Source organism: Mustela erminea, chromosome 19 (genome assembly GCF_009829155.1).
Source record: "Mustela erminea isolate mMusErm1 chromosome 19, mMusErm1.Pri, whole genome shotgun sequence".
NCBI classification, from domain to species: Eukaryota; Metazoa; Chordata; class Mammalia; order Carnivora; family Mustelidae; genus Mustela; species Mustela erminea.
Genome location: NC_045632.1, coordinates 4355879 through 4369846, shown reverse-complemented (window position 1 = coordinate 4369846; position 13968 = coordinate 4355879). Strand labels below are relative to the sequence as shown.

At 46.0% G+C, this 13968-nt stretch overlaps 1 protein-coding gene across 8 annotated transcripts in view; it reads right to left on the bottom strand.

Annotated features, from left to right (window-relative positions):
• ZNF114 (zinc finger protein 114) overlaps positions 1 to 13968 on the bottom strand; it is a 35801-nt gene that overhangs the window by 958 nt on the left and 20875 nt on the right. For 2 of the 8 annotated variants that reach the window (XM_032323978.1, XM_032323980.1), the window contains 3 exons: positions 9615 to 10361; positions 5902 to 6028; positions 2516 to 3910 (listed from right to left, as the gene is read on the bottom strand). In XM_032323978.1, the coding sequence (XP_032179869.1) occupies positions 2910 to 3910; positions 5902 to 6028; positions 9615 to 9617 (1131 nt within the window). In that variant the 5' untranslated portion in view covers positions 9618 to 10361 and the 3' untranslated portion in view covers positions 2516 to 2909. Of the gene's footprint in view, positions 1 to 2515; positions 3911 to 5901; positions 6029 to 8044; positions 8182 to 9614; positions 10362 to 13968 lie in introns of those variants that run through there. The other 6 variants (XM_032323974.1, XM_032323976.1, XM_032323975.1 and 3 more) reach the window with 6 other exon arrangements.

Here is a 13968-nt window from a genome sequence, read left to right as displayed (position 1 = left end):
CAACAGCACGGTCTCAAAAGCCAGAATAACTTAGTTCTGAAGGTTTTCTCTTGGCCCATTAATAAGCTTGATATTTCATATATGTACTGTAGTAGACAGAAGAATGGCCCCCAACAATATGTATGTTCTAATGTCCAGAGCCTGTGACTATGTTATCCTATTAGCAAAGGGGAATTAAGGTCACAGATGGAATTAAAGTTGCTAATCAGCTGAGCCTGAGATGGGAGATGATCTTGGGCTGTTTGGATGGATCTGATGTAGTCAAAAGGTCCTTATAAATAGAAGAGGAAGGACTCTAACAGAAGCCTAAGAGTCAGAGGAACGTGATGTGAGAATTCATCCACTGTTGCTGGTTTTGAAGGAGGGGAAAGGGCCATGAGTCAAGGAACGCAGGTGGCCTCTAAAAGCTGGAGAAGGCAAGACTATAAATTTTCCCTAGAGCTTCCAGGAAAGAAGATAGCACCATGGACACATTGATTTTAACCCAGTAAGGCCCACTTTGGACTTCTGCCTGCCGGAAATGTGAGATGATAAATTCAGGTTGTTTAAAGCCACTGTATTTGTGACAACTTGTAACAGCAGCAACAGGAAACTAACACAGGCACTAAACCCTGACCTTGACAATGAAAACTTTGTTTGGCTTGCTTTGAACCTCAAAAGAAGCTGTTTACATCAGAAGGTTCCCTTAACTTCTGTGCTTCAGTTTCCTCAGTTATGAAAGGAAGATGATGAACATTTATTCGTGGAGTGGTGATGACAAACAAACATAGATTAAACAGAAAACTCACGTAATAAAGAAAATGACTAAACTCCTATGCATCTAATAACATTGTCTACAAATACATTAAACAAGAACTGATAAAGCTGTGAAGACTTTGATAATCTACTTCTCTAGTGGGATGTTATATGACAAGCTTGCTCAGTAAAAGACGGATGAAGAGTCAAAAATTTTATTTGTGAGAGAATGTAAAACACTCAAGGAGCTTGACCAATCAGACATGTACTGGACCCTGATCCCACCCAACACCAATGAAAATCAGTGGTTTGAAATACACAAGAAGCAGTTTTAAAAACACCGGCCCTTCACTAGTTTTATCATTTAACTCTGGAGTTATAAAATGCTTCTTACTCTAACTAGGGGATCACCTCACATAATAAGTTTAGAAATGAAGCCTGTTGCAGCCACAGACACCCAAAAACATGCTACAGGGGAGTGGGGGTTCTTGTGTTTTGTGTGTTGTGTTATTGAGGCTATAACCTTTATCCCTATGATCCTAAAGTTGCTTGTGCTAATTCAGTGAACTTCATCCAACTTCCAGAGAGTAACTGGGAAAGAGAGCAAAGGGAACTTAGTTAAGAGAAAAAGATGACAAACACTCTCCTCTTTCCAACAGCTTTCTAGGCATCCAAGCTAATGAATTCTGTCAAAGATGTAAGCTCTACCTACCATCAGTTATGAGAAAAAGTAGAAAATGCATTTAAAAACCCTCAACAGGGGCACCTGGTGGCTCAGTGGGTTAAAGCCTCTGCCTTCAGCTCAGGTCATGATCCCAGGGTGCTGGGATCAAGCCCCCATCAGGCTCTCTGCTCAGCGGGGAGCCTGCTTCCTTCTCTCTCTGCCTGCCTCTCTGCCTACTTATGATCTCTTTCAAATAAATAAATAAATAAAATCTTAAAAATAAAAATTAAAAAAAACCTTCAACAGTGCTAACTCTGGAAAAACAAGTCTATGCACCCTTAGTAAAGAGGATGAGAAAAAATAATATGGTCAGGTAATTGACAGAATTAGCTCCAAGAGATTGAAACGATCATCAGATGTGTCTCACATCATCAACATCATAAAGACCACATCCTCTGACCATAAAGCCGTCAAATCATGACCAGTAAAATCCAACTGACCAAAAAAAAAGCCTTATCATGGAGCACACTACACCACAATTGGAATTAAATGAGGTTTAAACAGATGTTCATGTTGGAGAGACCATCTGGATATAAATTCTAACAAATCTGCTACATACTGAAATTCACATGGCAGAGTTGCAAGGGCGCATAGGGGGATTTTCATCATCTTCTAGGATTTTATTAGAGAAGAAAAACTGGAGAATCACAAATTTTGGCCCCAGTTGAAGGATGAGATGATATAATAGCAGCAATCTTAACATTTACTGTGTTTCTCTCCAACTATGTACTTATCTTACAGAAGGCTTTCTTCTGTCTATTACAATCACAGTACCTCTCTGGCTGTAACTTAAGGAGTAAGTTTCAAAGGGGTCTTTCCCACATTTCTTACTCTGCAGTGTGAGTTCTTACAGGGATTACGTTGGGATTATGTTGAGACAATGTTGAAGGCTTTTCCACATTCCTTAGATTCATGGCATTTCTCTCCAATGTGAGAACAAATGTCTACTGAAGATGAAAGAAGCGGGTGCCTGGGTGGCTCAGTCTATTAAGCAGGGGACTCTAGATCTCAGCTCAGGTCTTGATCTCAGGATCGGGAGTTCAAGCCCCATGTTGGGCTCCATGCTGGGTATGGAGTCTACTTAAAAAATATTACTAGTTAATAAAAAATGAAGAAGTCATAAAGCAGGAAGGTATAAAATCTTTCTAGACTTTACCTTCACAAGATGTGAATATGTAAATGTGTGAATTCTCACATTTTCATCCTTCAGGGAAGACTTGAGTTCCCTTAACATGTCCTTATGTGCTTGGTCTTTTGAGAAAATTAATGAAGCTTTTCTCACATTCCTTTCATTCACAGGACCCCTCAACTGTGAATTTTTATTTTTATCTATTTATTTTTAAAGCTCATTTATTTATTTAAACAATCTCTACGCCCGACGTGGGGCTCAGACTCACAACCCCGAGAGCAAGAGTCGCAAGCTCTCCCCATTGAGCTGACCAGGCATCCCTCAACGGTGAGTTTTCAGATGGCTTTTAAATCTGTGAGAATTGGTGAAGTCTTTCCCACATTCCTCACATTTATAGGGCTTCTTCCTAATGTGCTTTGTTAAGTGTTTGTCAAGGTGTAAGGTATATCTAAAGGCTTTCCCACAGGTCTTGCATTCATAAGGTTTCTCTCCGGTGTGAATTTCCATGTGTTTCCTAAGGAATGACAGATACACGTAACTTTTCCTACAATCTTGACATATATATCTCCCCTCTCTGGTCTTAGTCTTCCTGTGTGAGTCAGAATTTGCAATGTGGACAGAGGTTTTCGCACCTTGATTCTTCTCATGATTTGCCTCTGCCATATCGGGTTGCCTCTGCACATCATGGGTCGAGCTATTTTGGAAGGTGATTTCACATGGATTAGACTCGTAAGTCTTCTCTTTCATGGGAGTCTTGCATAACCTAAGGGAAATGTCTTCCTCAAAGGTTTTACCAAATGGATCCCATTCATGGAAGTCCACCCCCCTGCAGATATTATTATGGGTCTGAAGCACATTGTTCTGACGGTCAGTCCATATTTTGGACTCTGGCTCCATCTGATGTCCTACTGATGGGGTCGTCTCAACAAGCTGCAAGACTGTATCATTTTTGTTGTTTCTGTAGATCTTTTGATGACTGGTTAGGGCAGGATTTTGTTTCAGAACGTTTGAGCCATGTTTCTGGATACGGTTTCCTGTAGAATCTCTCCATGAGCGAGGCAGAGAGTCGTCCCTTATATCATGAGAGTCATGGATTCTAACCGGAGACTCATCTTTTTCGTGTACAGTGGCAACTCGCTTCAACTTTTGCTCCCTTTGTGTGAGTGGTTCGTCTGTTTTGTGGCATTTCCAGTCTTCTCCCAATAGGGACGGCCGGGAAGCATGGCTCACGGTGCATACTCTCTTTGCTTCAACAGGTGTCTTTTTAGCAAGAATGTCCGGCTGAGGGGTTGAGTTTTTTGTCTGATGTTGTGTTAGCAAATCTGAAATAAAGGGACACAAAAGTTAAGTTCTTTGTTGACCGTTAAGGTGGGTTGGAGATGCTAAAACAGGCAAACGCCCGTGTGGGTTTCTTTTCAAACATTCACTCAGCATATGTGAGGGGGATGTGAAAGGGAAGAAAGACCAAGCAAGTGAAGCAGAAAGACATCAGGGATTTGGGCCGCATCAGGAGCTTGACCTTAGTGATGATGGGTTCTGTGGGGATTAAGAGCATAGTCAGGAATGCCATGTGGGCAAGAATGGAACAAAGAGTCTGTCATGGACTGAATTTGTGTCTCCTACAAAACCCTATGTTGAAGCCCTAACTACCCCCCATGGGATGGTATTTGTAGGTGGGGCCTCTGGGAGTAATGGGGTTGAGATGAGCTAGGACAGTGGGGGCCTCCCTGATGGGACTAGCGTCCTTACAAGAGCCGGGGAACGGAACTCACTGTCTCTCCACCATGTGAGGACACAATGAGAAGGTGGCCATCTGCAAACCGGGGAGAGAGACCTCACTGGTAATGAACCTGCTGGCTCCTTGACCTGGAACTTTCCAGCCTCCAGAATGTGGGAACAATGTCTGTGTGTAAGTCACCCAAGCCGTGGTGTTCTGTCATAGCAGCCCTAACAGACCAAGACAAAGCCCATGTGTAATTTTAAAGATGAAGGGGTGGGGCCCCTGGGTGGCTCAGTCGATGAAGCATCTGCCTTCACCTCAGGTCATGATCCCAGGTCCTGAGATCACGCCCCACATTGGGCTCCCTGCTCAGCGGGGAGTCTGTTTCTCCCTCTCTCTCTGCCTCTCCCCAGCTTGTGCACTGTCTCTCTCTCAAATAAGTAAATAAAATCTTAAAAATTAAAAAAAAATTGCAATGAAATTCACTTAACATAGAAGTAACCATTTAAAAGTGTACCCTAGAGTGGCATCACGGACATTGGCCATGTGGTGCAAAGAGCACCTCTACTCAGTTCCAGGACATCTCCATCACCCCCAAAGGAAAGAGAACTACAAGACCATGAAGCGGCCATTCCCTGTTCTTCCCTCCAGCCCTTGGTAACCACGAACTGGCTTTCTGTTTCTATAGATTTGCCTATGCTAAATATTTCATATAGATGAAATCAGGTAATACATTGTCTTTCGTGTCTGCCTTTTTTCACTTAACATGATGCTGCATTTGAGGTTCGTCCATATTGCAACGTGTTTACCATATTTCATTTGTCCATTCATCTGTTGATGGACAGTTGGTTGATTCTCACATTGTGGCTGCTGTGGGGAGTGTTGCTATGAACACACCTGTATCTGCTGGAACATCTGCTTTCAACCCCTTGGGCAGATACTAAGGAATGGAATTACTGGGTCATACAGTAATTCTACATTTAACTTTCTGAGGAGCCACAGCTGTTTTGCACATGGATGAAATGGATTCTTCATCAACATTTCCACATTGTAAAATCCTTCCTTGTAAGGATTCATGTCTTCCCAGCAGGCAGGTGCACAAGGTAAAATTCCCCCGCACCATTCCCAGACCAGCTTCTTGCTCCAATTGGGAGACCAGACTCTGTTTGCCTAGTTGAGATGCCCGGTCACGGGAAACGGGGCAGTGCATGGCTCAAGAGAGCAGGGCCAGGATTTTCCATGAAACAGGGATGCACATTGTGGTCTGCAGGGGTTCTGGAGCTAAGTAAGTGTGAGTAGGGAGCAACAAAGTGGTCCCTCTGTTTTCCTCACGAAATGCTCTGTTCTCCATGTTCACCCACCTAAGGACCTCCCGAGGGCTGTTAATCAGGAAGAGAATAAAAATGCAATGCAACGGACAGATTTCCTGTCTCATGGGGTGAACTCTAGTCCACCCCGGGGGGGGGCGGTGGCCCCATCTTGGTTATTCAGCAAGTCCCACCCCATTTCTCAGCACAGCTCTGGGAACCCAGGAGGGGGTCTGACTCGCATTTGTCCTGGCCATGAACACGTCTGGGAGGGTAGGATGCTCACCCAGAGAGGCCAGGTTCCTGCAGTTTTCCAACATCACGTCTCTATAGAGAATTCTCTGCCTGGAGTCCAGGAGGGCCCACTCCTCCCTGGTGAAGTTCACGGCCACGTCTGTGAAGGTCACAGGGTCCTAGAACAACACACCCATTTGGGGAGCACTGTTATGAGCTGAAATGCGTCCCCTCCCAAGATATGCCAATGTCTTAACCCCCAGGACCTGTGAATGGGACAAGATTTGGAAAGAAGGCGGTTGTGAAAGAGGTACCATGAGGGGGCACCTGGGTGGTTCAGTCAGTGGAATGTGTGACTCTTGATCTTGGGGTTGGGGGTTGGAGCTCCACCTTGGGTGTAGAGATGGCTTAAAATCTTTAAATAGAAGGGGAAAAAAGCTTAGCAGTACAAAAGATCTGTCTAACCATTTGCTGTTAAATCATGGAAAGTGTGAACACGCATAATACAGGGAAAAGGAAATGCAAACAAGCCCTCACCCACCATCTACCTGTTTCCACCCATCCCCCTTCACTGCCCTTCTCCTATCGCATTATTGTCAACAAAACTCCAGCTATCATAGCATTGCATCCTTAAATACGTGCATTTCCTATCTCTAAAGCATGAGGAATCTTTTAAAATGTGGCCACAAGGGCACCTGGGTGGGCCCAGTGGGTTGAGCCTCTGCCTTCGGCTTGGGTCATGGTCGCAGAGTCCTGGGATCCGGCCCACATCGGGCTCTCTGCTCGGCGGGGAGCCTGCTTCTCCCTCTGCCTGTCTCTCTGCCTACTTGTGATCTCTCTCTCTCCCTCTGTCAAATAAATAAATAAATAAATAAATATCTTTTAAAAGAGAAACACGAGCAGTAATGTTTTTATAGAATCAAATACCCTTGTCTGTCTCCGAAGACCCCCATATGACATTCGGTCACCTGAGCCTTTTTAAAGGAACCTTGAAAAGACAGGCAAGGATCTACAAAAGTGGCTGCTTCTGCACAGCCAGGAGCCTCGAATAGAGCGAACCAGGGCAGATGGAGGAAGCCTTCAAGGTCGACCCCAACCAACCTGCAATTTTTTAAACACATTGATCTATTATTACATATTCCAGAAATACATTATCAAGCAAAACACAACCTACAATTAAATAATTTACAATACAATTGATGAGGTTGGCTTTTTTTTTTTTTTTAAACCTTGAAGTCATCTTTTCCAACTAAAATAAAAATTCCTTCTACTGGAGAGATTCAATTAATGGCTTTCATATTTCAAAATTCCCTAGGGGTGCAAGCAATGTACCAGGTGTCAGAGTACCCACATCTTCTTAAATACACTGATTCTGGGGTCGTGGATCAAGCTCCACATCAGGACTCCCAGCTGGGTGGGGGGAGCCTGCTTCTCCCTCTGCCTCTGTCGCTCCCTCTGCTTGTGCTCTCTCTGTCTCTTTCTCAATCTCTCCCACAAATAAAGAAAGTCAATCTTTAAAAAATATATACCGAATCCATTTCTTAAGAAACAGACATCCATCCTACCTAGGCTTCAAAATGTCAAACATTTATGTGGGGTCCCCAAGATCCCCTCACATTCACTACTCTGGGGTTCACCCGAACTCAGGTTTTCACAAAACAAACAGAAACACGACCCTCAGTATGACAAAGTTACTAAGTGTCGGGCCAAGCTGGCGATTACAGGCAGCCCCATCACCGTGAATGCAAGGCTGCAAACCCGCCCTACCAGTCATCAGGTGAAGAGATCAGACCCGGAGGAAACCAGCAGCAAAGTCAAAAGGGCTCTCCCCCCGCCCCCTTACTTGTTTGCTAACTCACCGATAAACTTTGTTCCCTAAAAATCACAGCCCTCAAAAATGCTGCTGTTTGACATCCTATCAGTAAGAAAAGTACATCCCACTCCTGCCTGGGGGGAGTCCTGAGTCACCTGGACTGGGAGGCAGCCTCCAAGTGCAACTCTGGGCAGACCTTCAGATAAGGGGTTTGGGACACAACATTCCACCTCTATGTGACCTTGTAGTTTCCAAGGGACAGTCCGGTCCAGATCATTCCTTTGCACTCAGTTCAGCCTGAGCCTATCTAAGCCAGCATGCAGTTACACTTACCCTGAATTCCAACCCCCTCCCTTCCTCCCGCCCCCTCCCCGCCCCGCACCTCTCAATCCTGTAAGGAATGAATGCCTCCATCCCTTCATTTGCAAGGTTCCTCTCTGGGGTGGATCTCTGTCTCTCTGTCCTTGCAACAAACCCATATAACTGGGGCTCCGGGTGAGTCCCTGGTGATCTCAGACACCTTGGGGTTTGGAGCAGTGGGAAAAGCAAAAAACAAAACCAAAAGAGAATTCATAGTTCTGGGTGGGCTCAGGTAAGCAGGTAGAAGGAAAACACCCACATCGGGACGATGAAACACGTTCCCACCGCTGCCCGGAGCTTCCCTGGGAACAGACCTTCCTGGAGTCGGTGAAGGACAAACAGGCAACTTGTTGAGACCAGGGGGTTTGATCCCGACCACTCCCCTGAACTCCTTTCACCTTGGCCTTTTATAAATGCCCTTAACCTGAAGGACCCCAGGTCAGAACTATAGTATAGCCTATAAGTTCACATTCTTTTTATAACCAGCTTATGCTAACTAAGAAACTGTGGCCAGCTGACCATAGATAAGGGAGTCAGCAAGCAGCATAACAGGTTAACGAATAGCAAAAATCTGTGTTTAACCCAGCTGTTTCTGGCTTCTGTATAAAAATGCTTCTAATGCTTTGCTAAGAAATGAAAAATTGCTTAAACCCTCGCTCGCTGTGTAATCAAATAAAGTTATACCCTTACCCTGTTAAGATTTTCCCTCCTACTAAGTAAAATTGATAAGGGTTGTCTCCCGCACCGAGGCCGGAGACGTGCCGTTCAGCACGTGCGCTAGCTGGAGAGTGCGGTTCAGCACGTATGCAGATAAAGGTTAGAAACGTGCAATTCAACACGTACCCTCTACTGTACACTACCTGAACGGTGACTGGCCAGAATGTATGGTTGGTTTTAAAGGATTGGCTACCTGTGTGTAGGCCTTGCTGTAATGCTTTTAAATTACTGGCTAGAAAAGTGAGGGCTCTGATGTAATGGGCTGTAAAATTCTATATTAAGTCACTCCCGAAACAGATCGGGGCTCTCAGACACTGACCCATCCCTCGCGGATTTCGTGGTCAAGTGTCCCTGGGAGTCCGAGCATGCCCGAATAAAATCCTCTTGCTTATTGCATCCAGTGGTCTGTGAGTGCGTCCTTGGGTGCGGGTCCTCTAGGGTCTTTCAAACAGAGACCTCAGTTCCTCAAAAAGGAAGAACGTGCTTCCGGACCCTACTCAAATCCGGCAACCCTTTCCCCAGAAGAGAACCCCAATGGCCATCCCCTCGATCTGATTGTGCCCAGAATTTTTCTGCTCGCCCTAATCACAACAGACTCCAAGACTTACCTGGATCCAAACAGCAACCCCGCCCCGCCCCCCGCCCCGCTGCAGCCCCACCTCCGTCGCAGGCGGGTGTCCCCCAGCTCCGGCGAGGAGTGCCCCCTGAGGCAAGGAGAAAGGCGCATTTAGGGCTCGACGCGCGGGCCACTCTCGGCCTCCTCTCTCCTCTGGGACGGAAAGAATCAGGCTTCCCCGGACAACGGCTCCCTACTCCCCGGAACCCGACCCGGTTCCCCCAGCAGTGTGGACTCCGCGAGAACCGCGCACACTCACCATCTCAACAACACCGGCTTCAGGACCGGCCTGCGGGCAGCGCAGCCTAAGGGCTCGTTCCCTGTGCGAGGCAGAAGGTTGCAGGGCTGAGGACCGGAGGCGTGGGACTGTAAAAATAACTAAAGAAACAAATAAAACAAAACGACGCCCCCCCCCCCCCGGAAGGATCGACGACAGAGACTCGTCCTGCCCAGGCCCTTTGTACCTGCTTCCGGACCCCCTCCTCAAAATGGATGGTTTGAGGGATTGGGTGGGGGCGGAGGGAGGAGGAGCCACAGGAAGGGGATCCTGGGACCTGCACCCCTGCCGGGCTCTGGGACTCCCCCTCCCCACCCCGGGGTCCCGCAAAACTTTCTCCCCAGCCACTTCTGGTCCTTGGGGGCGCCCGGAAATGAGAACCACTTCCCAGCGAAAAGAGGACTTCTCAGAGCTGGAAAAGGACAGTGTGGTGGAAGGGTCCCTGGTTTCCCTCTTTTCCTTTTGCAACCTTCCCCACCCGGCGAGCGCGGGCTGACGGATAACTGCAAGGTTTGCGCGAACAGTCCTCCGAAAATACTATTCTGACCGTTACTGGGATTGAACCAGCGACCCTCCGGCGAGGAGCAGGAGCGACCTCCGATCCCAAATTCCAGCGAAAGAAAACAGCTGCCTAAAATTCAGCCGGCGAGGGTCCCGACCCAGCTCCCCTCGCTACTGTCAAAGCGCCTGGATCCGGAGTCACGTGATCTTCAGGCGCGCTGCGAAACCCTTCGGTGGAATAAAGCGTTTAACCTCAATTGGAGAATTTATTCTGGATGGGCCCCGACAAGACCTGATTTACATGCCCCCCCCCCCCGCCACCCTGTCACCTCCCCTCCACCCTCCCGTCCTCGCCCTCCGCTCCTCCCCCAAAGACTGAGGCCAGCCCAGCCCGTTCCTCTGACTCTAGGAAAGAAGGGCAGGGAGCCACCAAAAGTCCATTAAATCAATTAAATTTGTCTTAAATGTCTCATTTCTAGTCATGCCATTCTACTCTAAAGCTTTCATTGTCTAATACTAATATATACCTAAACTCGTTTTTCAAAAAATAATCTCTACGCCCAAGGTGGGGCTCGAATTCACAAACCTCCCTCCCCCCCCCCCGCCCCGCCCAGATCAAGAGAGATCAGCAGGCCCACGTGCTCCGCTGACTGAGCCAGCTGGGTACCCCCTAAACTCGTTTTTTAAAAAATGCTTCATTATTTTTAAAGCAGTATTAGGTTTACAATAAAACTTGGGCGGTACAGAGATTTCCCGTATCTCCCCGGCCCCCAAACATGGTCTCTTTCCTTATCAACATTACTCTCCAGGATGCCTTTTTTTTTTTTTTTTTTTTAAAACCAGAGATGAACTTACATACAGTAATCAGCCAAAGCCCATAGTTTGCCTTGGGGTTCACTCTCCGCGGTGTACACTCTATGGATTTGGATAAATGTGTCCATCTATCCATCACTGTAAATTAACACTGAGTATTTTCACTGTCCTAAGAATCCTCTGCGCTCTGTCTCTTCCTCTCTCTCCCTCTACCCCCACCTACACTACAATCAATTTCTGTTGTGATAAATATACACAACACATGAACTCTTGCACTATTTAAAGGGTCTAGTTCAGTGGCATTAAACCCATTCCAACCGTTGGGCAATCGTCCCCACTGTCTGACTGCAGAACGTTTTTCTCTTTCCAAACGAAACGTCTGTATCTATTAAAGACTAAATCCTGCCAATTGCAAGAAAACCGACTTTTATTCACCATAGCCTGGGAAGGAGTCTTTCCGATTGCTTTGAAGAGGTCCTCCAAAGCTTGTTAGCTGCTGGAGACTATATCTACAGAAGGGAGAGGGGTATCTGCTTGTAAGCATTTCTCTAAGTACTTGAGCATCACAAGGTATAACTTGTTACAGTTGTTAAAATTAAGGTTTACGGATTTCCACTGAGACACAAGAAAGACCCTGAGGTCATCTTAATACATTATGTTTTTTATCTGATTGTTTAAAAGTGTTGCTTGCATGCCTCTGTTTAACTGTTGTTTATTTTTCTGGTTTTGATTCTTCCTTGAGGTCACTTGAGAGGGTCACGGAAGGCTGACATCAGTCACTTAGCACAATTTGATTTTACTTTTTATTTTATTTAACTTATATTTTTATTTTTAAAAGATTTTATTTACTTATTTGACAGACAGAGATCACAAGTAGGCAGAGAGGCAGGCAGAGAGAGAGAGGAGGAAGCGGGCTCCCTGCGGAGCAGAGAGCCCAATATGGGGCTTGATCCCAGGACCCTGGGATCATGACCTGAGCCAAAGGCAGAGGCTTTAACCCACTGAGCCACCCAGGCGCCCCTACTTTTTATTTTTATTTATTCTTATTTTTTTGTTTGTTCTTTTTTTAAAAGATTTTATTTATTTATTTGACAGATAGAGATCACAAGTAGGCAGAGAGGCAGGCAGAGAGAGAGGAAGGGAAGCAGGCTCCCTGCTGAGAGAGATCCCCCCCCCCCCCCATGCGGGGCTTGATCCCAGGACCGTGGGATCACGACCTGAGCTGAAGGCAGAGGCTTTAACACACTGAGTCACCCAGGTGCCCCTACTTTTTATTTTTAAAAAATATTTTATTCTCTTAATATACCTGAGAGAGAGAGAGAGCACGGGCACAAGCATGAGGAGCAATAGGTAGAGGGAGAAGCAAGCTCCCCGAGGAGCAAGGAACCAGATGCGGACTCAATCCCAGGACCCTGGAATCATGACTGGAACTGGAGGCAGACTCTTAACTGACTGAGCCACCGGGGTGTCTGAACTTAGCACAATTTTAGTGCATGTCCCCATTTCCTTTTCCCTCCAGCCGCTAATAACCTCTACTTGCGTTCTGCCTCTATGACTCTGACAATTCTAAGTACCTCCTAGAACTGGAATCATATAATACTTGTCCTTTTGTGTCTGGCTTTTAATTTAATTTTTTAAAAAGATTTCATTTATTTATTTGACAGAGATCACAAGTAGGCGGAGGGGCAGGCAGAGGGAGTGGGGGGAAGCAGGCTTCCCTGCTGAGCAGAGAGACTGATCCGGGGCTCGATCCCAGGACCCTGAGATCCTGACCTGAGCTGAAGACAGAGGCTTAACGCACTGAGCCACCAGGCACCCCATTTTATTTAATGTTTTCAAGGTTCATCCATGTCGTGGTGTGCATCCATGCTTTGCTTCTTTTTTATTGGTGAATAATATTCCACTGTAAGATTACACCACATTGGTTTATCCCTTCATCCGTTCATGGAATGTGGGTTGTTTTCCCCTTTGGGCTTTTGTGCATTATGCTATAAACATGGGTGTCCAGGGGCATCTGGCTGGTTCAGTTTGTACAGCGTGGGACTCCTGATCTCGAGGCTGTGATTTGGATCCTCAGGTTGGGTGTAGAGATTGCTTTAAAAAAAAAAAAAAGTCTTAAGAGGGGCACCTGGGGGGCTCAGATGGTTAAGCGTCTGCCTTTGGCTCTGGTCATGATCTCCAGGTCCTGGAATGAGCTCCAGATTGGGCTCCCTGCTCAGTGGGGAGTCTGCTTTTCCTTCTCCCTCAGCCCCTCCCTTTGCTTGTCCTCCTTCTCAAATGAATAAATAAAATTTTAAAAAGAAATCAAGAAAAAAAGTGGGTGTACAAACACAATGTTTTTTTTAAGTTAGTGTTTTGTGTTTTTTTGGTTTTTTTTTTTTTTAAGATTTTATTTATTTATCAGAGAGAGAGAGGGGGAGAGAGCAAGCACAGGCAGACAGAATGGCAGGCAGAGGCAGAGGGAGAAGCAGGCGCCCTGCTGAGCAAGGAGCCCGATGTGGGACTCGATTCCAGGACACTGGGATCATGACCTGAGCTGAAGGCAGCTGCTTAACCAACTGAGCCACCCAGGCATCCCTTGTTTTGTTTTTTAATTGTCTTGGAGATGTGGGAAAGCATTGCATTTCCTTTTTTTAAAAGATTTTATTTATTATTTGACAGAGAGACACAGAGACAGGGAACACAAGCAGGGAGACGGGGAGAGGGAGAAGCAGGCTTCCCGCTGAGCACAGAGCCTGATGCGGAGCTCTATCCCAGGACCCTGGGATCATGACCTGAGCTGAAGGCAGAGGCTTTAACCCACTGAGTCACCCAGGCACCCCTTTAAGTTAGTGTTTTTATGTTATAATTTATTTTAAGACTTCTGCTTTCCACTCTTCAGTATCATTATACTTAAAGCACATTTCTATAAGCTCTGTAGTAAGTGAATTTTTATTTTTAATAACTGAATTTTAAAAATCCCATCTGAAAAACTTTGTCTTTGAATTGGAGTCAATCCATTTATATTTAATGTAGTTACTGA